Source organism: Balaenoptera ricei, chromosome 15, assembly GCF_028023285.1.
Source record: "Balaenoptera ricei isolate mBalRic1 chromosome 15, mBalRic1.hap2, whole genome shotgun sequence".
In the NCBI taxonomy this organism is placed as follows: domain Eukaryota; kingdom Metazoa; phylum Chordata; class Mammalia; order Artiodactyla; family Balaenopteridae; genus Balaenoptera; species Balaenoptera ricei.
In genome coordinates, this window is record NC_082653.1 from 45,426,050 (window position 1) to 45,451,895 (window position 25,846).

The window sequence follows — 25,846 nt, forward strand, 5'->3', positions numbered from 1 at the left end:
GTGGACTAATGTTTTCATTTCTCTTGGGTATGTACCTAGGAGTAGAATTTCTGGGTCATATAGTAACTATGTTTAACCTTTTGAGCAGCTGCCAAACTGTTATCCAAAGTGGCTTTTTATACAATTTGCCACTTGGACCGGCAGTATATGAGGGTTCCAGTTTCCATACATCCTCCCTAACACTTGTTAGATCTGTCTTTTGATTCTAGCCAGCCTAGTGGGAGTGAAGTGATATCTCGTTTGTGGTTTGATTTGCATTTCTCTGATGGCTGATGATGTTGAGTATCATTCATTCATTCATTCATTTATTTATTTATATTTTTGGCTGCGTTGAGTCTTCGTTGCCACGTGCTGACTTTCTCTAGTTGTGGCAAGTGGGGGCTACTCTTTGTTGTGGTGCACGGGCGTCTCATTGCGGTGGCTTCTCTTGTTGCAGAGCATGGGCTCTAGAGCGCAGGTTCAGTAGTTGTGGCGCATGGGCTTAGTTGTTCTGCGGCACGTGGGATCTTCCCGGACCAGGGCTCGAGCCCGTGTCCCCTGCATTGGCAGGCGGATTCTTAACCACTGGGCCACCAGGGAAGCCCTGGGTTTTCTTTTTACTTTTAAGTCTGAATAAACATAGTGCTGAACTCTTCGATGTTAAAAGTGTCAAGATGTCTTTATCCTAATTTCCTTTGAAAACTATACTTCTCATTTCTCAGAATGAGTAAAACTTCAGTTTTCATGCATGGAAAAGACTCTGGTTGAGGGTGTAAGCCCTGGGTCCTGCCACATCTGTATTTGAGTCTCAGTTCTGTGACATCCTTGCTGTGTGGCTACTTTCTTAATGCCTCAGTTTCCTCATCTGGACAAGAGGGATAATTAGAGTAACTCCTTTGAACAGCTGTTAAGGTTCTCTGATGCTGGTCTGGCGCATAGTAACTGCTCATTAAATGTTTATTATTTGAAGGAGGAGGGGAGGATTAGGGATGTGGATGGTTGTTATAGTAAAACTTAACCTCATTTTAAAATTTTTCTCAGAGGAAACACAAGAATAGAAGAAGCTTGTGAAATGTATACCAGAGCTGCAAATATGTTCAAGATGGCTAAGAATTGGAGTGGTATGTATAAAGTTTTTGTTTGTTTGCTTTTTAGGCAAATAACTTTAAAATCACTTTGAAGGAGGAAATGACTGTCTGCCTTCCCCTTAGAAAAACTGCTGGCTGTGGACCGGGAGAGGGGGGCCTTGATCTGAGGGAACAAAGCTTGAAATCCTGGCTGAAGTTTAAGCATAGAGGCTGTGTCTGTTTTAGTGTCTATAAACCACTTCATACAGTGGGCATGTGGTGATTAAAAAGACTTAAAGTTACTTGGAGTTAAGAATAGTAATCTTTGCTTTTTATTAATGTGCTTAAATAAATTCAGTACCACAAGGAATGAAAGCTGTAGTAAAACATATTGAAAACAAGTAGGATAAACAGGAGAGTCTGCTTTTGTTTACCTAAACCTTGGTGGAGAATTTCTAACCGTTCCTTACTCTGATAACTGATTGTGGTCCACTGAGAAATGCAGCAGTGGGAGGTGTTATTTCTATAAACCCTGACAGACTCGTCAGTTTCTAACATAATGCTTTCTACTGGGGGAAATGACACAAAATAAAATCAGAATTCTTTTCATTGTTCTGAGAGGGGATGGCTCTTTCTAACACTGATTTGAGAAACAAATTTATCCTCTACCCCTGGAGAAAGAAGTTCTGTGCTGGGGTTTTTCTGTAGTGCAGGTGGAGAGAGCCTTTGACGGGGCAGGACGTGGGTCTCCAGCCCCCTCGCACCTGCGGATGACCTGAGGCGGGGCCTTGCCCTCTCTAAGTGTGTTTCCCCGTGTGCTTTCCCAGCTTGATCGAGATGTCAGTGACACATCGCATCATGTAAGCGTGAGGTGTGCGGTGTGACGATTTTCCCCCTTGCTTTTAAGGCTGACACTTTAAAATCATTTCAGTGAAGAAAATGCTGTTGAACTAGATGACCCTAAAAGGTCCTTTCTGGCTGTAAAATTCTTTTTATAGGTTTAGTTGTAGGTTAAAAACGTATGTTCTGTTTCCAAAGTGCATTTACACCTGAATTGTAATGTATGTTAAAATGGAGGAGAAAAGAGTATTAGTATTCACATCTTCTGTTTGGTTCAGGTCCTGTAATCATACGTAAAAAGTGATCTTATCTAAAAAGACCCTTTATTTATTTTATCTGGTGACCAGATGTTCTAAACTTTGGAAATTCCTTTCAGAGGGGCATTACGGGTTATGTAACCGAGGGGGACGTGTGTGCACTCCTCACCCCGACCCCAGTGATCTCTTGCCTGGACTGTTACCTCCCTGCTTCTTTACTTTCCTAGTGTGTTTTAATGAAGAAAACAAAGTAATCCCGTTAAATCTTAAGTCAGGTCATGTTATTTCACATCAGAGCTACAGTCCTTCATGGTGCCCTTCAGGATCTACTCGATCTCCCATCCCCTCCCGACTCTGGACGCTTCTCCTGCCCACCCCCTCCTTCCCCAGCTCTTTCCTCTGAGCCTCTGCCTGTGCTGTGCCCTCCCTCTGGCACCCTCTTCCCTACAGTAGGGCGTGGCCAGTCCCTGTTTTTTCCAGGTCCTTCTACAAATGTCATCGTCGTCTTAGTGAGGTCTTCCCTGGCCGTCGCTTTTAAAGATAGCAGTCCTCTCTTTGGGGAAGCCCTGTTCCCTTTTCTCCGATGCCCTTACCACCATCTAGCAAAAATAAATGAAGTACATTTGTTCAGTTGTATTGTCCGTGCTTTGATTATGTTCTAGTGAGCTGTCCCTCACTAGAACATAAACCTTAGAAAGCCAGGGTGTTTCTGGGCTTTATCTCTGCTCTACCTACAGGCCCTGGACCAGTATGTGCAACATGATAGATACTCAGCATATTTGTGTAGTGAATTAATAAGTATTAGGTTCTTTGAATTTGGGATTAACAGATACACACCACTATACATGAAATAGATAAACAACAAGGACCTATTGTATAGCACAGGAAACTATACTCAATCTTTTGTAATAACCTATAATGGAAAAGAATCTGAAAATGAATATATATAACTGAAACACTTTGCTGTACACCTGAAACTAACAGAGCATTGTAAATCAACTCTACTTCAATTTAAAAAATGGTTAAAAAATGAAATAAGAAACTGAAAAAAAATCTGGTTCTTTGAAATTACTTCCATGTCCTAGTGGTGGTGATCGTGACACCACTGCATTTGTTTATAGTTTTAGAAGTTCTTTTGTAAACTAATTCATCTGCTACTCCAGTTTTGAGAGGTCATCCTGGCAGGTGTTAGATGTTTACAGTTGAGGAAATTGGGCCTGAGAAAGTGTGTAACTTTGTCTTTAAAGGAGCATGTATTAAACCACTTCCGAGTTTGGAGAGATGGAGCTGGCGTTTGTTAGCGGTGGTTGGAGTGAGTACTCAGACTGAAAAAGTGAGCCAGCATCTAGTCTTGGAAGGTGGGAGCGTGAAATTGTAAAATCAAAGCTCTTAATATTGTCTGGGGAGGACTTCCCTGGTGACGCAGTGGTTAAGAATCCGCCTGCCAGTGCAGGGGACACGGGTTCGAGCCCTGGTCCGGGAAGATCCCACGTACCGCAGAGCAACTAAGCCTGTGCGCCACAACTCCTGAGCCTGCGTGCCACAACTACTGAAGCTCGCACGCCTAGAGCCCGTGCTCCGCAACAAAGAGAAGCCACCACAATGAGAAGCCCGCACACCGCAACGAAGAGTAGCCCCTGCTCACCGCAACTAGAGAAAAGCCCGCGCGCAACAACAAAGACCCAACGCGGCCAAAAAATCAATCAATCAATCAGTAAATTTATTAAAAGAAAAAAAATCATCCGGGGAAGTGGAGCCAACACGGCAGAGCCTGGATGCCGTGCTGTTACCCTCAGCCTGGGAAGGATGGACCACGATTGGTTCTGGGACGGCCAGCACAAATAAACTGTGAAAAATTAAATTATTGGTGGGAGAGGGAGGATTCGGTTGTAAAAGAAGCGATGACATTTAAACACAGCAAAGCACAGGTGTTCTCTAAGGACAGATTTACGTGTGATAATGACAGTGGCCAACACCCGTGCACGTGCCTGGGGCCAGGCCGTTCTGAGCGTTTTGCCTAGAAGGTACGAGTGATGGCTACACGCTTCTGAGGCTGAGCCCATCAGAGCCACTGTTTGGCCGCTACGTTCCTGAACTGCCACCGGGAAGTTCACAGCTGCCCGGAGGACCTGGGTGCCTGCCCACCACCCTGGCAGTGGCTTGGCCCCTCCTCTGGGCCTCTGAGTTCACGGTCCACCAAGGTAGGGGTCAAGGCCTGGCAGGCAGGCTTCTGCAGTCCCAGCTCCAGCCTCAGGCCAGTGTCTGCTTGGACTGGCAGGGCCCAGGCCACGCTGGTGGGTAAATATTTTCAGAAGTGCCTGGGCGCTCTTCTGTCTTGCACAGAGCAAGACTTGAATCTGGGCAGCCTGGCTCAGGGGTTGTGCTGCCTCTTCTCCCTTGGGTGACGGTCCAGAAACCCCAGTGGGAATTATGTAGTTTCCTCTGGGAGTGTGGTTGGGACACGGAGAGCCACTGAAGCTTCAGTGGAATTGACTGTTCTGTTTCTGAAAAGAAATTTAAAGTAAATGTTTAATACCATCAGGGTTCTTAGGCGTCTGTCACTATTTTTTATACTTTTCTGAATGTCTTTGAAACGTTTATGACTGAAAATTTTTTTTAAGTACCAGGAGGTTTTGTGATACTCTTGGTGGTGCCTCTCCTAACGGGGCGAGCTCTTTCTCCATCCCTGCTAGTCCTGACTTCCGACTCCAGACCCTCACGAGCCGCCCCCAGTCCTGGTTCTCCCCTGCGCTTGAGGACCTCATGGTGAAGTGGGTTCATCCTCGTCCAGGTCCCATGCTGACCTTCACAGCCTCCTGGGCGGGCCTGACCTCTTCCGCCCCAGCCCGGTCCTTCCTCCTTTGTTCCTCCATTTCAGCCCCACCAGAAGCCACGTTTCCTGATCCAGAACCTTTTCTGGAAAAGCTGAGTGCGTGAACCTCTCACGCTGTGCCCCCGGGCAGTACCCGTGTGACTGCGGGGAAGTGTGCCAGTTCCACACCAAGTGGGACATGCACAGTTCAACCTCATGGGTCTCTGTCAGACTTTGTCGTAAACTTAGGAAAGAGCTTTGACTTTCGAAATTGTGGGCCTCATCCTCACTCCTTGAGAGCCTGCTCTATCTGGGAGCCTTTGTCGCTGTTTCTCCGGTGATGCCAGCAGAGCCAGTGGACACAGAGAGATGGGCGGTGCGCATCCTCGCCTGCGGGCCCTCCCAGCCTCACGCCTCCGCGGAGACGCCCTGTTGGTGCGGGGCCTGTGCCGGGGACAGAGCTGAACACTCGCCGCCGGGCGGTCAGTGTGGAAGGAGGCCTGGGGCTGAGAGGCGCCCTTGTTGCTGTCCCCCTGGGTCCTGGGCGTCTTTGTGGCCACCCGAGGTGTACTGGGTCACAGGCCCGTGTGCTGCTGTCAGGGATGGGGCCTTCCCCAGGCAGGCGTGGGCCCGGCTCCTGGAGCAGGGCCGCTCTGCAGGGTGCTTGCTCCTCTGTGTTAACTTAGTCATGTGTCTTCTTCAGCTGCAGGAAATGCGTTTTGTCAGGCAGCCAAGCTCCATATGCAGCTGCAGAGCAAACACGACTCCGCCACCAGCTTTGTGGATGCTGGGAACGCCTACAAGAAGGCAGACCCCCAAGGTGAGCCGCGCTCTGTCCCGTGCCCGCCGGACCTCCCGCAGGTTGTGCTGCTAGAGCGAGATGCTCGCGCTTCAGGACGGTGGAGATTTGGGGATTTTTAACTGCAATCATCTGAAGCTTTTATGAGGAGAAAATCTGTTAAATTTATCCAGCTTAGTGCTCAACACCATTTTCTTGAACTCCATTGTGGAGTTGCATTGTGGACAGTTTTTTGGAAATTAGCGTTAATTTTATCTAAGTCTTATCTTAATTGTGTGAGTGTGTACATCGCTCACTAAAGGAAACGAGTGTTCCCTCGCTCCCGAATAGTGTGTGTGGAGATCCAGTTAATGGGAGGTCGTAAAATCCTGTAGTTGAAAACAGCTTATTCACACGGCATTCATGTGACTTCTTTAAAAAGTGTTTTTCAGACACTTCAGGTTTTGAGGAAAGAATGATCTTGGGTATTCGAAGAGGTGAAGTTTTGCAGACGTTCTTTCTTTTTCAGTTAGAGGAGTGCACACTTAGCGCCTGAAGGCCTCATCTCCTCCCTCCACACGTGCACTGGTGGTTGTGGAACCTCCCTCCTTGTTTCAGCAGCCCGTTTAACACAGAAATCCCAGCTCTTGTGAATATATCACACTGAAATAAGCTACTTCAAGGGCTGTGGAACCTCCCTCCTTGTTTCAGCAGCCCGTTTAACACAGAAATCCCAGCTCTTGTGAATATATCACACTGAAATAAGCTATTTCAAGGGCTGTGGTATAAGGATTAGCCACAGTTTATTTTCCAAAGGGGAAAAACTGGGCACAGCCTAAGTGCACAGTAGAATCACCTCACATCAGTATTTCAGAGTGTGCTGCAGGCACTGAACCCCTGGCTTCAGGGTGTCTCACGGACCTGGGAAATGTTCTCACGGCAGCTGAGGAACCATGGAGAGCTGAAATCTGAAATTCACAATACGTCAGTGCTCATAGAAATGCATCCAGAAAACACAGGGAGGAAAAGTGCATCAAATTCCTAGAGGGGGGTTTGAGTGGGTTTTGTGGGTAGCTTTTCTATTTTTCTGTATTTTTAAAGGCATAACAATCCACATTTCTTATGCAGCTTAGGGGGAAATTGCTTTTATTTACACTCATCTACTTATCTTTCTGATCCTTCGGTCAGGCCTTTTTGCTCTGCTGCCTCTTTAGAGCAAAAGCAGTAAACTTGGAGCCGCCAACCGCTTGCCAGCGTTGTAAATGCCACCGTGTGGTGGGGAGCTGTCGGCTCACTGTTTCAGAAAATGAGTGTCATTAGCACTCTCGTTTATTAGATTTTTTCTTCCTATTGGTATTTGTTAGTACACCGAAAGTTAGCGTCTTTTAACACTGTACAAAAAGTACTGTCTTTCAAAATTAATACGTACACGTGATGCCAGCGAGGGGTGCGCTGCACTTAGGCTTTAGTGGATAGATTGACAGGTGGCGATGACACTCCGTGGACAGGCTCCCCGAGGGGCTGGACGTGTGTTTGCTTCTCGCCAACCACCCTGCCCCGCCCCGCCCCGCCCCAGCGGGGCCCCTTAGCCGTGTAGAAGCAGCCAGGAAGACAGGCTCAGCGAACCCTCTGACTGAATGGATTTTTCATTGTTTTTCTTGAATGCCTTCGCTTCAGAGGCTATCAACTGCTTAAATGCAGCCATCGACATTTACACAGATATGGTAAGACATGCCTTGCTTGAGCGGCCGTGGGGTGGAACCCTCGAGATAGCTCACGGTTAACCGGGATGTGACTGCTTTGTTTCCTCCCCAGGGAAGGTTCACGATCGCGGCCAAGCACCACATCACCATCGCGGAGATCTACGAGACGGAGCTGGTGGACATCGAGAAGGTGTGCGGACGGGGGTGGGGGGCGGGCAGGGACCCCAGGCCCCCCTGCAGTGGACTCGTGAGGGCAGAGGGGTGCGCGCGCAGACAGGGTCACGTGGAGACCTTGGGCTGGGGCGGGAGGGAAAGCCCTGCCAGCTCCCCAGGCTGCCTCCCTCCAACTGGGGACGGCGTTTATATAAAACCGAGCGCCGTGGGAAGCAGGCGCGAGTCGGGGAGGAACGGCTTGCACTGTCTGGGGTGGACGCTGAGCTCTCAGAGGTCACCCTTCACCCCGTGCTTGCTGCTCGCGCTGGACCGTTGTCACTCTTGTCTCTCTTCCTCTCCTGTTTCACCTCTTCCCTCGGCCTCTGGAGCACGGCCCCTGCTTGGTTCTTTGCCCCCCACCCTTGGCTGGTTCCTCCTCTCTCCCCTCGGGGCTGGGCCCTCATCCGCTCTCACTGTGCTCGCTCCCGTGGTCCTGTCTGTGCTCACGCAGCATCGCAGCTTGAAGTGTCCCGTGTACACTGGTAACTCGCCATCCTCGTTCGCAGGAGATCAGATTGTTTCTCCGCTGCTTCCAGCCTTGCAGGTGGCCTCCTGCGCCCCACGGATTGGCCCCTCACCCAGCGCCTTTCAGGCTCCCCTCCTCCTCCTCCCGCCTTGCTCTCCTGCTCCCCCTGCAGCAGCCACCCTGACCTCTGCTGACCTCTGCTGACTCTCGCACAGGTGTGCTCCGCCTCAGGGTCTTGGCGCTGCTTGTCCCTTTGCCCTGAGCTCTTCTCCCGCATGTCAGTTGTCCTTCAGAGCTTTGCTCATTTGTAACTGGGATGAGCACTATCACAGCCACCTAGTTAACACTGGGACCTCAGCCCTCACGGGGACACACCCGGACGCCTCCCCCACCTCGGTGGCCCCCTTACAGGCGCTGTGATGGCCTGCTCACCATCCCTGTGTTGCCGTCTCCCTCCACTGGAGTGGGTGCCCCACGTCAGCCCGAACCTTCCTGTGGTTTACCAGTGTGTCCGAGAGCCCAGGCTCTGATGAGTGAGCAGAGGATGCCCTCACTGTCAGGCTGCACCTGCCAGAGCAGCCGGAGTCTCGGGTGGGGAGGCCCTCTCAGTGCTGCAGTCAGACAGGCCTTGTTAACGTCGCCCTTTGACTTCATGCTGATGCCCCTTGTGGTCACGCAGCTCAGAACTCTCTGGCTCGTTTCATGGACTTCGCTTTGAGCCATTTTTGTCCTACTGTGCCATGCTCTTCTGAGGCTGCCCTTAGACCTTGACTACGTCAGGGCCATATGCCCCTTCTCTGGGGGGAGGTCTTCTGCAGACCCAGGAGGAGGTGATGAGCCCCAGACCTGCACCCTCCTTTGTTCCCTGGTGCAGAGTCGATGGCAGAGCAGGAGGAGCTGAGTCTGGGTGGCTGGGGTGGGCTCCACGTCTTTACTGAGCTGAACCACCTTGAGGGGATGAGCGCTGGGGGGCAGAGTGTTTCTGCAGCCGAGGCCGCTGCGTCCGCTCCTGTCCTCGGTGGTCAGTCCTCTGTCTTCCGGGGTGGTCTTGGGCAGCCTCTTTACTACATGCGTCTCCAGAAGATTCAGGGCGGATAAACGACCTGTGGTGAACTCTTGTTTTCCTTCTTCTTGAACAAAGTTGACAGCTTGTCACGGGAGCTTCTGCAGCCTGTCACCCACGGTGTTCCTGCCATTCTGCAGGTTGCCCATGGGCAGCACCTCCTGGCGCTTACGTGGGGCGTGTCACGGTGCGTCGTAAGGACCACACCACTCAGCGCACGCGTGGGGTCAGCTCGTCTTGTTCCCTCATGTTTGGGCTCCTGTGTCTAGAAATGTCCTCACCCTCGCCTCCATGGCGGGACTCCCCAGGTTGTGTTGGAGGCGCATGATGTTTGTTTGAAAAATCAGTTACACTGAGGCATCTTACGTCTGATTCATTATGTTTCTTCCCTGTTAATGTGGCCACGATGTGTTCCCTGGTTCACTCAGATTTTAGCTGGTGAACAAGGAAATGTGAAGTTCCATAAACTCACGTTACTCCTTTGACTTCCAAGTAAAACATTAATATAATAATAATCAGTAATAATCAGTGACCCAGAGGAGCTCTGGCTCGTGTCCGTCTCAGCCCCTGGAGAAGGTGATTTCGTGTTGTCTGTTACAGTGTAGGGTAAGTGTCTATGGCAGGTTCTCAGGGCGTAGGTTCTGAAAGAATGATCCCATCTGAAGGCTGTTTAAGGCTGTTTCACCTACGAAGTGGGCTCTTGAGCTTGACCCTTAGCTGTTGCGTTTGCCTTAAGACTCTGGTGGTGACCGCAGTCCTAGAGCCCAGTCTCTGCCTTCAGGGCCCAGTGTTCTCCAGCACCGTGACGCTTACCAGACTCCCCAAGGAGGAGTATTGTGATTCCTTTGGCATGCTACCCAAATTACAGGATAATAACTGATTTTTGTGTCTGGATTTATTGTTAATGTGTGCTGTTGTTATTGGCGGCTGTGTTCTACTTTTGATATTTATTATCATCCTTGAGATTGTAAGATACTCTGGGCTGATTTCTAACGTGTAAGGGTCGACTTGTGCCTGATTAATGTCACTACATGTTAAAATTCCACACTAGTGTGAACATCCAAAGATAACCCGTGCCCAACCTCTTTTCTCTGAAACTTCTCTGTTAAGCGCTAGGTAAGTTTTTTTTCAACTAGTTTCTGTCAAAACTTGGGAATACCATGAAATTTGATTAGTGGTTTAATTAGCATTATTAATTATTAGAAACCAAACAGAATTTTTCTTTTACTATGATAAATCTAGCTGTAGTTTAGAGCTATAACATCTTGATGAACCAGTGTCATTATTTACTAAGTGTCAGGTTAAACCATGTCATCCGCACTTGGCCTTTTTTTTTACCCTCCAAAACAGCAGTTCCACATGGTTCAGCCCAGCACTGTTCCCTGAGTTCTGGGCGGTAAGAGCCAGGAAGGTGAGTAGTACGTATGCTCCCTCCCTGGGAAGAGGTTATACAGCCTGATACTCTTTACACAGTGATTTGTTATTGTTTCCCATACTTACCCCATTATTACGATGGGAAAGGGTGCAAAGTATTTCAGAGAATGAGGACAGTTCAGAGATAATGTTTGATTAATCAGAAATTCATGGGAAACCTTTCTTTGGTAGGCATTCCCATCAGTCATGATGGTGCTGGTAGTGTAATCCGGACCGCCTGTGAAATGCAGCTGCCCACGTCCCCTCAGCACCCGTTTGCTGAGCACCCGCTGTGTGACAGGCGTCGCACTGGGCTTGAGAGCAAAGCCGCGTGGGCCTGCCTGCCCTCAGAGCTAATGGTGTAGTGGGAGAGTAAAGCGTGCGCGCGCGCGCGTGTGTGTGTGTGTGTGTGTGTGTGTGTGTGTGAGAGAGAGAGAGAGAGGGCTCTGACTGTGCTCCAGAAGGGTGGATTCCAGGTGTTTCCTCCACTTGTCTGTATTTGTATATACTCTTTTCTGACTGTTTTTATTTACCATTTCATGAAGAACTTTCGTACTGATACTTTGTATCGTTATTCTTCATCTTAGCCGGGTAGCCCATTATGTTTAACCATGGGGTCACTGCTCCAGCAGGCACGGTTCTGCTTTCTGAGCTGTCAGGTGCTTGATTTTACTAAGTCTTTTTTTTTTTTTTCCCTAAATACTTTAGAATGTGATTTTTTTTTTAATTAATTAATTAATTTTTATTTTTGGCTGTGTTGGGTCTTCATTTCTGTGCGAGGGCTTTCTCTAGTTGCGGCAAGCGGGGGCCACTCTTCATCGCAGTGCGCGGGCCTCTCACTATCGCGGCCTCTCTTGTTGCGGAGCACAGGCTCCAGACGCGCAGGCTCAGCAGTTGTGGCTCACGGGCCCAGTTGCTCCGCGGCATGTGGGATCTTCCCAGACCAGGGCTCGAACCCGTGTCCCCTGCATTGGCAGGCAGATTCGCAACCACTGCGCCACCAGGGAAGCCCGATTTTACTAAGTCTTAAGCCGCAGCATGACCAGGGCTTCTAGCTTTCCAAGCTGCAGCCTGTTTCCTCTCCACTTGATTGTTCACAGCTCCCCCCATCTTAGGTGGACGGCAACACCTTTATTCTGGATGACCCTTAGGTATCCGTGAGGAACGTCTGTGCTGCTGCAGCAAGCCATAGATCTGAATGGAATAGGGCCTCACACGTCTCTGAAATAACAGTCCACTGTCACTGCTTGGGGTTTGGCGGTGGTGGGGACATCACTTGGGAACCAGGCTGACAGAAGGGCTGCCATGTTCAGTTTGCGGCTTCCAGCATCACTAGACGTGGCCCTTGCCTTTCCAGCTCACGGGAAGGGGACAGGCCTGGAGAAGGCTGCAGAGTCAGATGTGTGGGCCACGTCTGGAGGTGGCCCACAGCGTGTCTGCTTACATCCCATTGGGAAGGACAGGTCACCTGGCTGCGCCTAACTGCAGCAGGCCTGGGGAGACGGGGTGGCAGGGCATTTGTCGGGTGGGAGGTAGGGAAGAAGAGATTTTGATGGACAGCAAGCCATCTGCTGGGAAGCGCATGCTTTCTTGTGTTCCCAAAATAAATCAGGCCGGGTTGTGAAAGATTTGTTGCTGGAAAAGGTTTATTTATAGGAAAAATATCTGTGCAAATGTAGTTTTTAAATGCAACTCTTCAAACAAATAGTTTGAATAAAACGTGTGTGTGTTTGCAGGCTATCGCCCATTACGAACAATCAGCTGATTATTACAAAGGGGAAGAATCCAATAGGCAAGTATTATTTTTCTTGATATAATTCAGTGGGTTTTGTTACATGTAATAAAAGACAGACCTTCACTCTGCTCTGGGAGCCCCTTGCATCATACCACGTGAAGGTGCACTGAGATGTCTTGTCATTTCTCTTCGGGAGTGTTTTCTCTCTGCTCTGGTTCTCGGTTTCAGCTCGGCTAACAAATGTCTGCTGAAAGTGGCTGCGTACGCCGCCCAGCTGGAGCAGTACCAGAAGGCCATCGAGATCTTCGAGCAGGTGAGGCTGCAGTCTGCGCAGCTTCCGGCAGAAGGCATTCTGAATCTTCTTTTTAAATTCAGCTTTTTATTTAGTAATGATTTTTATTGAGATATAATTCATGTATCATGTAATTCAGCCTCTTAAAGAGTACGCATCAGTGAGTTTGCATATATTCACAAAGTTGTGTAGTCAGCACCACTGCCTGGTTCTAGAATACTTCCATCATCGCACAAAAAAATCCCATCCTCCCCTCCTCCCAGTCCCGTGGTGTGTGAGTCCGTGGACGTGGAACCTCGGATATGGGGGGCCGACTGTGGGATTTGAGCATCCGTGGACACTGGTATCTCAGTGGTCCTGGAACCAGTCCCCCTTGGATACCGAGGGGGGGACAGTAATACTCCACAGTTTGGAGGGGTCACTCCAAACTGGATACCGAGGGGTGACTGTAATACTCCATAGTTTGTTTAACCATTTGTCAGTTAATGGACATCTGGGCTGTTTGCATTTGGGGGTATTATGAATAATGCAGCTAAGAATATTTGTGTTCAGGTTTGGGGGGCATGTTTGCGGTTCTCTAGTTTATATACCTAGAATTGGGATTGTTGGGTCATGCGGCAAGTCCCTTTTTAACTATCTGAGGAACTGCCAGATTGCACCATTTTACATTCCCTCTGTCAGTGTGCACATGTTCCAGCTCTCCACGCCTCACAAACACTTGTTTTCTGTTTTAACAATAGCTACCCTAATGTGTGAAGTGATATCCCATTGTGTTTTCGATATCCATTTCTCTAGTGATTAGTGATGTTGGGAATCTTTTCATGTGCTTATTGGTCATTTGTATACCTTCATCGTAGAAATATTTGTTGAGTTTCTTTGTCCTTTTTTTAAAATTTATTTATTTATTTATTTTTGGCTGCATTGGATCTTCATTGCTGCACTCAGGCTTTCTCTAGCTGCGGCGAGTGGGGGCTGCTCTTTGTTGTGGTGCACGGGCTTCTCATTGTGGTGGCTTCTCTTGTAGCAGAGCACGGGCTCTAGGCACACGGGCTTCAGTAGTTGTGACGCACGGGCTCAGCTGCTCCGCGGCATGTGGGATCTTCCCGGACCAGGGCTCGAACCCGTGTCCCCTGCATTGGCAGACGGATTCTTAACCACTGTGCCACCAGGGAAGTCCCTCTTTGTCCCTTTTTGAATTGGGTTGTTTTTTTCTGTTGAGTTTTAGAAGTTCTTCATATATTCTGGATATTAATTTCTTATTAGATATGTGATTTGCAAATACTTTCTCCCATTCTGTGGGTTGCCTTTTTACTCTGTTATTAATGTCCCTTGATGCATAAAGTTTTAAGTCCTGATGAAGTCCAATTTGTCTGCTTTTTCTTTTGTTGCCTGTGTTTTTCATGTCAGATCCAAGAAATCATTACCAAATCCAATGTCCTGAAGTGTTTCCCCATGTTTCATTTTAAGAGTTTTATAATTTTAGTTCTTAGGTTTATGTTTTTCATCCATTTTGAGTTAATTTTTGTACGTGGTGAAGGTAAAAGGTCCAACTTCATTCTTTTGCGTGTGCACGTCCAGTTTTCCCAGCGCTGTTTGTTGAATACACTGTCCTTTTGCCGTTGAAGGGTCTTGGCACCCTTGTTGAAAGTCATGTGGCCATATAAATGAGGGTTTATTTCTGTGCTCTCTATTCTATTCTACTGGTTTTCTGTCTTTATGCCAGTACCACACTGTTTTGATTACTGTGGCTTTGTGTGGTAGGTTTTAAAATCAGGAGATGTGAGTCCTCAACTTGGTCCTTCTTTTTCAAGATTGTTTTGGCTATTTGGGGTCCCTTGCATTTCCACATGAATTTTAGGATCAGCTTGTCAACCTCTGCTAAAAAGTCAGCTGGGATTTTGATGAAAGTATTGTCATTTTAACATTAAGTCTTATAATCTGTGAACTCAGGGTGCTTTTGCATTTATTTAGATCAGCTTTAATTTTGTTCAACAATGTTTCAGAGTTTTATAGTGTGCAAGTATGGCATATCTTTGGTTAAATGTACTCCTCTAAGTATTTTATTCTTTTTGATGCTATGTAAATGAAATTGTTTTCTCAATTTTCTTTTCTGATTTTAATTGCTAATTTTATTTACTGCAACTTTGCTGAACTTGTTTACTAGCTCTAATGAGTTTTTATGGATTCCTTAAATTTTCTTTATACAAAATCATGTCCTCTGCAAGTAGCGATAGTTTTACTTCTCTGATCTGCGTGCCTTTTACTTCATTTTCCTGTCATTTGCTCTGGCTTGATCCTCCAGAACGATGATCAGTAGAAGTAGTAAGAGCAGACATCCTTGTTTTGTTCCTGTCTTAGAAGGAATGCATTCAGTCTTCCACCATTGAGTGTATGTCAGCTGTGGGTTTTTGCAGATGCCTTTTATCAGTTTGAGGAAGTTTCCTTCTCCCAGTTTGTTGTTTTTATCATCAAAGCATATTGGTTTTTGTCAGGTGCTTTTTCTGCATCTTTTGAGATGATCATGTGGTTTTTGTCCTTTATTCTGTTAACATGGTGTCTTTCATTGCTTGATTTTTATCTGTTGGCCCAACCTTCCATCCCTGGGATAGATCCTGCTTGGTTGTTGAAAAGTTTCAGGGTCTCCAAGAGCACCTTCAGGTTTGATAATTCTTTGGAAGGACTCACAGAACGCAGTGAAAGCTGCTATATTGCAGTTATGGTTTATTATAGCTGAAGGATGCTGACCCAAATCAGCCAAAGGAAGAGGTGCAGAGAGGAGGTCAGCAGAGCCCTGAGTGTGAGCGTCCTGTTGTCCTGCCCAGACTGGGACTGTGGAACTGTGCAACTGTGCAGACAGCACTGACCTCTCCCAACAGCGATGTGTGAAAGCGTGTGTAGGGTGTTGCCACTGGGGAAGAAACTCACCTGAACATGGTTGGCCTTATTCTGCAGTCCCTCCATAGGTTGAGCTAAACTACATGGTCTAAGACCCCTGGGTAAACAAAAACACTCTTTCAGGCAGGACATTCCAGAGGCTTAGGGATTTTCTACCAGGAATCATGGGCAAAGGCACTTTGGACAAAATTAATCCTTTACTACATAGTTATGGTGTGTAATCCTTTTTGTAAGTTGCTGGAATTAGTTTGCTAGTGTTTTGTTCAGGATTTTGCATCTGTATTCGTAAGGGATATTGACCTTTAATTTTCCCTTGTAATGTCTGTCTGGCTTTGGTAGCCAGGTAATACTGGCCTCAGAATGAGTTAGAAAGTGTTCCTTCCTCTTCCTTTTCTGGAAGCGTTTGTAAAGGATTGGTGTTAATTCTTTAGACATTTGGTAGAATTCAGTGATTTTGCTCTATCGTTCTGTTTTCAGTTTCATTGATTCCTATTGTTATCCTGATTTCTATCCTATTTTCTTCAGATTTATTTTGCTCTTCTTTTTTAGGGCACTGAGGGTAGAAGCTTAGCTAATTGATTTTCCTCTTTGTTGTGTGGGCATTTTTAGTGCTCTCAATTTCCCTCTAAGTGCTGCTTTGACTGTGTCTCACAGTTCTGTTACATTGTTTTATTTTTATTTATTTTATTTATTGATTTCCATGGATTATTTATCAGTGTTTTGTTTAATTCCCAAGTGTTTGGAGGTGTTCCTGTTATCTTTCTGTTGTTGATTTCTAGTTTGATTCTGTTGTGGCTGGAAAATACACTCTGTGTGATTTCAATTCTTAGAAGTTTGTTTTATGGCCCAGAATATAGTCTTGGCATATATTCTGTGGTTCTGCTGTTGCTGGGTGATATGTTCTATAAATGTTGATTAGCTCCTCTTGGTTGATGGCGTTGTTGAGTTCTTCTGTATACTTGCTGATTTTCTGTCTATTTCTGTTGTTGAGAGTGGAGTGTTACAGTCTCTAACTATCACCGTGGATTTGTTTATCTCTCATTTCTGTCAGTCTTTGCTTCACAATATTTTGCAGCTCTGTTTGGTGCATACATATTTAGGATTGCTGTGTCTTCTTGTTGGGCTGACCCTTTTATCATTATATAGTGTCCCCCTCTGTCTCTGGTTATTTTCTTTGCTCTGAAGTCTATCTGATACTAATATAGCCTCTCCAGCTTTCTTTTGATTGATGTTTACATGATATATCTTTATACATCCTTTTTCTTTCAGCCTGCCTATATTGTTATAATTGAAGTGCGTTTGTTGTAAACAGCATAGAGTTAGGTCATATTTTTAATCTACTCTGCCAGTTTCTGTCTTTTAATTGGTATGTTTAGACCATTCACATTTAATGTAATTATTGATGTATTAGAACTAAAGTCTGCCATTTTATTTTTTTTGTTTTCTGTTTATCCTCTGCTTTTTGTTTTTCTGTTTCCTTTTTCCTACCTTCCAGGGGGTTTTTGATTACCTGTAGTGTTTTTGGGTGTATCTCTTTAAATAGCTTTTGTAGTGATTGCTATAGGTATTATATTTACATAAAGTATCACAGGCTAATGGTGTCATCATTTTTTCAGTTCCAGTGAAATACAGAAATCTTACCTTACTTTCCGTTCCTTTATCCTCCCCCATCCAATATATAATTGTCTTTAATTCCTCTACACACTTTTAGAAACACATCAGTCACTGTTACAATTTTTACTTCAATCATCCAACTTAATTTAGAAAACTCAGGAGGAGGAGAAAAGCCCATTGTATTTTCCCATATTTTGCTTAATGTGTTCTTTCTTCCTGATGTTCCAGGATTCCTTCCTGTATTTTGTTCTACTTAGAGAACAACCTTTTGCTAATCTTTTAGGGTAGGTCTGCTGGCGAAACTTTCTCTTGGTGTTCTTTCATCTGGGAATGTTTTGATTTCCCCTTCATTCCTAAAGCATATCTTCCCTGGGTATACAATTCTGGGTTGACAGCTCTTTTCTTTCAGTGCTTGAAAAATGTGCCCTTATGACCAGCGTGATTTCTAATGAGAAGTTTGCTGTCATTCAAGCTGTTTTCCCTGTAGGTGAGGTGGTGTTTCTTTCTGCTACTTTCAAAAAGTTTTTCCTTTGTCTTCAGTTTTCAGAAGTTTATGTGGCTTAGCATGGGTATCTTTGCTTTTATGCTGTTTGGATTTCAGTAAAATTCTGGAATCTGTAGGTTTATGTTTGTTTCTTGCCAAATTTAGGAAATTTTCAGCTGTTATTTCTTCAAGTGCTTTTTTAGCCACTCCCTCTTTCTCCCCCACTTCTGTGGCTCAGACAGCCCAGATATTATGCCTTGTTTTATCATCCTATATGTCCCGATGCTCTGCTCCTCTTTTCTGGGTCTGTCTGCTCTCTGTTGTTCAGACTGAGTAATTTCTAATGTTCTACCATCAGTTCACTGAGTCCTTCCTCTGTTCCATGGGATCTGCTGTTGAACCCATCCACTTTTTATGTCAGTTATTGTGTATTTCAGTGCTGAAGTGTCCACTCATTTCTTCTTTGTATCTTCTGGGGTTTCTTGCTGAGAATTTTTCTTCGTTGATGCTTTGGTTTTCCTCTGGTCTCAAGGAATTTTCTAATGGCTTGTGGAAGCATTTTAGGAAGGCCCCTTTAAAATCTGTTAGATAAGTCTCACATCTCTGCTATGTGAGAGCTGTCGTTTATTAGTTGTCTTTTTTTTTTTTGAATTTAATTTTTTTATACAGCAGGTCCTTATTAGTCATCCATTTTATACACATCAGTGTATACATGTCAATCCCAATCGCCCAATTCATCACACCACCACCCCCCACCACTTTCCCCCCTTAGTGTCCATACGTTTGTTCTCTACATCTGTGTCTCAATTTCTGCCCTGCAAACCAGTTCATCTGTACCATTTTTCTAGGTTCCACATATATGCGTTAATATGCGATATTTATTTTTCTCTTTCTGACTTACTTCACTCTGATTCGTTGTCTTTTTTTCATTCAACTTGAGATGTTCCCTTTTCTCGGTATTGCAAGTGAGTTTTAATTGAAAACTGAATATTCTTACATTGTGTTATACCTCCTGTCTCAGCTGGTTTTCTTTGGCACTGAAGGGGTATGGCCTCGCTCCTGCCAGGTGGAGGTAGGGTTCAAGCTCCCCACCCGACCGCCTGGTTACCAGCAGGTAAAGGTGAATCCATGCCAGCTGGGAGATGAGGGGGCCTCTTTCCCACTGGGAGGAGGTGACGCAGGCCCCACGTGGTCTCCAGTGCCTCTGTGATGGGGGCGCAGGCTGGCTCCTGCTCTGGCCTCCTTGGCAGGAGAGTGGGGCTCTCCCAGGAGGATGGGCATCTTGTCTTCCTCTTTGGCTTTTGCTGCTGTGAGTGGGGTGGATCAGAGCAGGTGTCATCTAAACATTTTCTGTCTTGCTAGCTGCCCCTCTCCTGGTCCTCTGGCTGGAGAAAGCAGGCTTTCATCTATTCTCTCTCTTTCTTTCGCTGCACCCACCGGCATTTATGGGTTGCTGGCTTTTTCTGTTCCAAGTCAGGGATTTATGCAAGAAAAAGAAAAACCAGGGGAACTCCCTGCCGTGTTTGCCCTGTGTCCCTGGCTGGTCTGCTCCTCTCTCCACCTTTCAGTCTCCCTACGTTAGTTTCATATAAAAGATCCAGGGCTTTTAGTTGTACTTAGCAGGAGGGACAGAGGACAGCACATCTGTTCCATCCTCCTGGATGTGGAATTCTGCTGAGTCTTTTTTTAACAGGTCAGCACTTTATGTCTTAAATATTGGTTTTTTGTCTAGTAACATTTCTGGTACATGGCTTTGGGTTGTTAAAAGAATGGATTTCATAGCTTAACTAACGTAAGATGCAGAGTACTTGCTAAAGAGTAGATGAGGGTCAGCATGCCTAGTGTAGGAGGGCAAACCTTTTCACTCTGACCCCACTTTCTGTGCCTAGGTTGGGGCCAACACCATGGATAACCCTTTGTTGAAGTACAGTGCAAAGGATTACTTCTTTAAAGCTGCCCTCTGTCACTTCATAGTGGATGAGCTGAATGCCAAGGTGAGGGCCCCTGCGGCGTGGGTTCTGATGTGCTTCACCCCTAAGCACAGGTGCTCAGCCGCTGTCCGTGATACCCGCTCGGAGCAAGACTGTGCTGCGTACGTGAAAAGCAACATGGAGGGTGACGCTCTGACCTGTCCTGGCTGTGGTACCGCAGCTGGAGTGACAGCTGCTGAGGCTCTTCTCTTAAGTGAACGCCCCCTGGGGGCCACACTTCCTTCAGTAGTTTTGGTTTAAAGAAATTAGGGGCTGAGGGGAGACAGTAAAAGCAGAATCATGTCTTTTTTTAAACTCAGAAATGGAGTTGGGGTGAGGGTTGGGAGAAAAGCAAAGAGAGAGCTGGAGGTGGAGGCAGGGACAGGGCAGCCTTGGTGTCCTCGGGGTCGGGGTTAGGGCCCCGGGCTCTGGGCAGAGCCTCCTCCAGCGCGTGAAAATAGATGCCTGCTCTGGGAGGTCCGAACATTGGATCTGGCTCACGTGGTCTTCCCCACAGCAACCTCATTTGGAAAAACTGGTTTATAAGTTTATTCTTAACTGAAATTGAAATTCACAATAAACAGGTTTGATCAACACAGGTTGATTTTGATGTTGAGTCTGATAATTAAGTAGGATGTAAATAAATCGTACTGAAGTTAGTAGAATGTCAAAGCTTCGTTTCCTGGTTCAGTGACTCAGATGTTAACGAGTGGTTTTCTTTCCCAGCTTGCTCTGGAGAAATACGAGGAAATGTTTCCGGCGTTCACTGATTCGAGAGAATGCAAGTTATTGAAAGTAAGTAGGTGGGGCTGGGATACAGTGACGTTTTCATCCAGTGAATCTGCTCACTGAGCAGCCCCGTGCCTTCCTGCTCTTGCACACTAGGCCTCAGGTGCCGTTAGGGTCAGGCGCGCACTGCTCTTAACCTGGCGGGTCAGGCACGTTAGCACAAGGCTGGATCCCTGACTCGGGGTAACTCTTGACTTGTATTTGAAAATTTCCCCATTTTTGTAAGTCATTTGGCAACATCGGTTAGTGTGATGCGAAGGCTATTTCGTATTTAAAGTATCCATTCATAGATGGAACTTTTTAGCTTACCAAACTAATTTTTCTGTATTTATGTTCCCAGAAACTTCTAGAAGCTCACGAAGAGCAGAACAGTGAAGCTTACACGGAAGCAGTACGTTCGGTTTTGGGATTTAGCATGTTCTCTGAAAGTTTACATTACAGAAACAACTTCTCCCTTTCATCGTGTAAATGCTGAACATTTATTTGGACATTATTGCACTACACCTATGTTGTGTTTTCCAAAAGGCATGTTTTTAGATCCCACCAGCCTTCACAATTAGACAGTTCTATGAGCTGTGCTGAATTTAGCTGTGAGGCAAATACATATCACATGATGTTATGACTTGTTGTTTGGATGTTTTCTATGGAAAATAATCTGATCCATAAATAAGTGTCAAGTAAAATCAGTGAAATCTAATCACTTAAATTTAAAACATAAAAACAAAGCAATGAGAGTTTGTTATTCTTGGCATAAAGTAAATGGGAAAATTATTTTTACATTCATCAATTTCCTGTTTTCCCATCTTTTTCCATCTTATGTTTATAATCAAGCGAATTTCTTAGTGTCCTTCATTAATTCATTCATCCTGGCTTTGAAGCAATAGTGGGAAGGCGAGGTTTCCCCTTTAACTTTTGTTGCCAAACCCTTTTCATCCTATGAAAGTCCATTCTTCGATAACTTGTGGAAATGAGTTAAAGGAATTCTGCTTCCACATGTTCCCTCGCTGCAAATACGTTTGTTTGTGTTCAGTGGATACTGGAGCCACATTAATTTTCCATGTCCCCTTGTTCTTATGCAGGGTCTCGTGTCCTTTGTCACGCTAAACGTGCTCTTCATCCAGTTATAAAGGCTGTTATGGAGTTTTACCATTGCCTGTTAGCATAAGAGCAATATAAAAAAAGTTTCTAATGAAGAAAGTTGTAAACTGGAATGAATGATTTTAAATGAAGAAAGTTAGTGGATCTGTAAATGTTTAAGCAGTGTGGGGCAGTGTAGTTCTGTGTTTGATTGTATTTCCATGGAATGATTCCTGTTCCTCTTTCCTTAAACCAGGTGAAGGAATTTGACTCGATATCCCGCCTGGACCAGTGGCTCACCACCATGCTGCTGCGCATCAAGAAGTCCATCCAGGGGGACGGGGAAGGAGACGGAGACCTCAAGTGAAGCGCTGTGTCTCTGTGGCATGCCGCTGAGTCCTCTTTAGTTTCGTGTTAGGGCCAGTGATCATTATGGGATGCCCATTCAATGGCTTCATTTTGTTGCACATGAGCCTGATGATGTGTGTGTGTTTAAGCCGCCATGTGTGTCACCATGCAGCGGACGGGTGGGCGGCTCCTGTGTGTATTGCGAGCGTGACAGGCTGTTTCCCGCTTGTCAGTCCCCAGAGTTTTCCGAGAACTGCTTCCGAATCTTACTCCTGTTATTTTGATACGTGCAGAGCTCCTGTTTAATTTTGCCACATATTTTTATGTCCTTTTTCCTGGACTTGAGTACCCAACCCAGTTCTAACAGATGCTTTGCATGTTCTCCGTGAACTTGCACCCGGATGGATTCTCTAAATTTGTGTGTTTAGCGTAGGATCGTTGTTAGGAATGCGTTTATGACTTTCCTTGTGAGAAATTATTTATCCTTTTTGTTATCTTGTGATTCTTTTGATGGTGCTAGTGACCAGTTTCTTTGCTTTTTATATCGTTCTGTAGCTAATATGCATGTGAGAATTCAGATCAGCCGGGCCTGCCAGCCGCTTACAGTGGGAAAAGAGGGAGCTTCCTGGCACTGCCTAGTAATGTGTGTGGACGCGTGTGGAGGTGGGCCTGATCTCACATACAAGTGCACACACATACAGGATCTGGAAGACTTGGGCGTTTTCCTTTCCTGGAGATGGTGTCCACTTTTAGTTGGGCAGGACCCTTGCTTCATCTTCATAGAAAGGTGTTTGAACTGGCACATCCCTTTACTTCCGTGTTCACACACTTTTCCACGTTGAGAGGGCACCTCGTGTGCCCTCTCATGTACATGCTTATCAGGGCTGGGAGGTTATCTCAGTCGAAGCTTGTGTGTCATTAATTTTAATTTTTAATTGTGTGTCATATACATTTTATCCATTAATTGGATGTGATGGGCTTGGTAGGCTGAATACGGTACAGAGGTTTACTGTGCTCAGTTGGGAAAAGAACCCCAACTAGCTTCTGAGGGGACCTTGCGCTTAGCTGATGGAGTTGTTTTAACTTGTGTGTTTGAATTCTGTCCTATTATTTTGGCTTATATATGTGCTCTTTTGACTTGTGAACTTGATCCCTGCGCATAATGTTATGTGCCGACATCGTACTTTAGACGTGGTCTTGTTTCCTGAATCTCCTGTGTGCATATTTTTAGGCACAAATGATTTATGTTTGATGTGTGTTAATTGCCAGGTAATGACAGTGTTGACAGGTAAGTGGAATTTCCTGTGTCCTGTCAGTGTTAGCTGGTATTTGAATGGTGTTTGCATTTTTGGACGGTCCTCGACTGGGATTGGTAGCTGCTGTTGGGCAGAAATAGAGGGTGTGCCCAGGCTGAGGGCTGAGCGGGGAGGAAGGCTTGGGGATGGGGAACAGGTCCGTCTGGGATGAAGCAGAAAGTGGCAGGAAAGGAGGCTGAGAAGGGCCGGCTGGGACCCGGTCACGGAGCAGCCCTGTGGGCGGCCGTGAGGATTCGGTGGCCGTAGTTGCGGGGTCGCTTGTGCAGGCTGTGCTGGTGGAGAGGCAGGGCAGTGATGTCACAGTGTTGGCTGAGGGCAGCGGGAACGGACCAGGAGACGCGGGCGCTCTGACCTTGGGCCCTGGCATCCGATGAGGATTCCTTCCTTCCTTCAGAGGTCTGGGATTCTCAAAAGAAAGCTGGCTGTCAGTTTCGGGACATTTTGGGATGGAGCCGCTTGGTACTTCTTCACTTCCTGTTGGAACTATGAAAAAACGCTTGGAGAGAAAAGTGGGGTTTTGTTGCTCTACCTAATCCAGTGCCAACCGGCCAGAAGCACTTGGGTGAGATGAGCGTGGGGCCTGTGTCCTCCAGCTGCAGGTCTGTCCCACCTGAGGGGCTGTAAACCTCGCCTCCAGCGTGTGCGCTCTGTCGTTAGTCTGGAAGGTTTGTTCCCACTTGTTAAAGGAACCTGGTCTGACCACGTAAAGTAAAAAGCAAATGATGTCTTTTAAGGCAGTTTGTTTATTAGCTTTTCATACTGCACCCCTGACAGAAGACCTGTGGTTTTGAGAAATAGTATTGGCAGTGTTTTGTCACATCAGAGTTGTTTGTGTTGAAATGAACACTGGGATCAGTGCCTGGGTTAAGATGTTTTTGTTTTTAATATTTCACGTGAAAAAGAGTAAACTGTAATTGTAATGGCTAGAGCAGACCTGCCAGAACGTAACAGGAAAAGGAGCAGAAAAAAGTCCCATTAACAGTATCCAGACTTTCTCCCTTGAAATGTTCCATCAAAGTGGGCAGTGCTGTGACTCAGAGCCCGGGTCAGGTTTCCAGGATTTATAGATCGTTATTTATGAACAAAGTATAATGACTATTTATGTTACAGTCCTTGTGTTTTAGCAGATGGTGTTTAGTTCATTGTCAGAATGAGTTAAAATTTCTTACAGGAAAGCTTTGCTTTTTGTGGCAGCGTTTTTATAGCTTATGTGAATTCCTTTTTTATTTAATGATTTGAAAGCAGTATTCTTGCAGTCGTGACCCTGTGTGATGATGTCCCTGTAAACATTTATTGTTTCCTCTGATACCGTGCATTTAAGATGCCCAGAGGCAACCCCCATGGCTTTCTCGGGGCCTGTGGCACGCAGCCTGCCTCCCGGGGCCCCGGCCTGGCATGGCCCCTCCTCCGCCGCGCTGTTGGGAAGGGTGTATTATGAGAACTCATCCTGTGATGATAAATCCACCTTCGCAAAGAGTCCGTGTGTTTCATGTGAACCTGTACAGTAAATAAAGTTGAAGTTGTGAACGGTATGGTGAGTTTCCTGGTTGGTTTGCACAGGTCGGGAGTGGCTTCCTGTCCTGGAAGGTGGCCCCCGGGGTTCAGGGCAGTGGGCAGCAGCCGTCCGGGCTCTGCAGGCTCCCCGTTCCCATCCCTCCTGCTGCCTGGTCAGGGATCTCACTGGCAGGCTTGAAGGAGGAATGGCCCCTAGGAGACCTCGGAGGGGGAGGCCGGGGGCCCAAAGCCCCGTCTCCCCTGGTGGAGCCACATTGACTTGGCGCTGTCAGAGGGCCTTGTTCAGGTCCCTCAAAGATCATTTGAGGCAAATTCAAAATGAATGGTCGAACAGGCCGTCCCATCTAGGAATTCTGCCAAGTTGTTGATATTCAAGGTTACTTTCTCATTCAAATGTCTCTTCTGCTTCCTAACAGAAGCTCCCGTGGTGGGTTTTGCCAGCCTCGGTGAGGGTCCCAGAGGCCCGTGCAAACTGGTGGAGGGAAGTGGGCAGTTCCTGGGGCTCAGCTGGGGGGTGACGGATGTGCCAGGCGGCCCTGTGCCCGCATTCATCTGCCCGTCTTGGTGCCTGTGGACAAATGGACTTTCGCCTGAAATAATGTTACTTAGAGTGACAGGAACACCATCAAGTTCAGTTAAGGGGACAGACACTTGCTTGGTCTCAAAAAATGTCCCTGCTGTGGCAAGATATACAACAGGTTAGAATTAAATGATAACTTACACTCAAATTGGTCAGTTTAGATGATCACCTTTGGCAAAACCACATTTCTGTGAAGATCACCTTTAATAAAGGTTTTACCCCACCACCTGGCCAATTTTGTTTTCAAACTCTGTACAACAAATTTTGGTTAAAAGCAGAGGCAAGGGAGCTTTGGAGTCTGGGCTGAGAGCGTCTCCCACACAATGGTTGGAAGGCGCGAAATCGCCGCCTTGGTGGCCTGACCTGAGCGTCTGGGGCTGACAGTCACGTGGCAGCACAGCACCTGGATGGGGAGAAACGGAGACGCCCCACAAACCCCCGAGATGAGATGCATCTTCGGCAGGGTTTGGGGCGGCAGCCCTCCTGTCCCCTCCCGGGAAGCAGGGAAGTGACCGTAGATGGAGGAGCCTCTGAGGCGCAGTCACCATGGCCGCGATGAGGCTGGGCCCCTCCGCGCCGCCTGGCACCAGCTACCGAGGCCGAGCGCATGCGGGGCCAGGCCTGTCACGTGTCAGGAACA

General features: G+C 46.7%; 1 protein-coding gene across 2 annotated transcripts in view; it reads left to right on the forward strand.

Moving 5' to 3' along the window:
- NAPB (NSF attachment protein beta) overlaps window positions 1–24,643 on the forward strand; it is a 39,668-nt gene extending 15,025 nt beyond the window's left edge. The window contains exons 2-11 of one of the 2 annotated variants that reach the window (XM_059897673.1): window positions 1,021–1,100; window positions 5,659–5,775; window positions 7,411–7,457; window positions 7,549–7,626; window positions 12,328–12,383; window positions 12,555–12,639; window positions 19,501–19,605; window positions 20,308–20,376; window positions 20,711–20,761; window positions 21,704–24,643. In XM_059897673.1, coding sequence (XP_059753656.1) covers window positions 1,021–1,100; window positions 5,659–5,775; window positions 7,411–7,457; window positions 7,549–7,626; window positions 12,328–12,383; window positions 12,555–12,639; window positions 19,501–19,605; window positions 20,308–20,376; window positions 20,711–20,761; window positions 21,704–21,814 — 799 coding nt within the window. In that variant the 3' untranslated portion in view covers window positions 21,815–24,643. Of the gene's footprint in view, window positions 1–1,020; window positions 1,101–5,658; window positions 5,776–7,410; window positions 7,458–7,548; window positions 7,627–12,327; window positions 12,384–12,554; window positions 12,640–19,500; window positions 19,606–20,307; window positions 20,377–20,710; window positions 20,762–21,703 lie in introns of those variants that run through there. The other variant, XM_059897671.1, reaches the window with a different exon arrangement.
- Window positions 24,644–25,846: the final 1,203 nt, after the last annotated feature.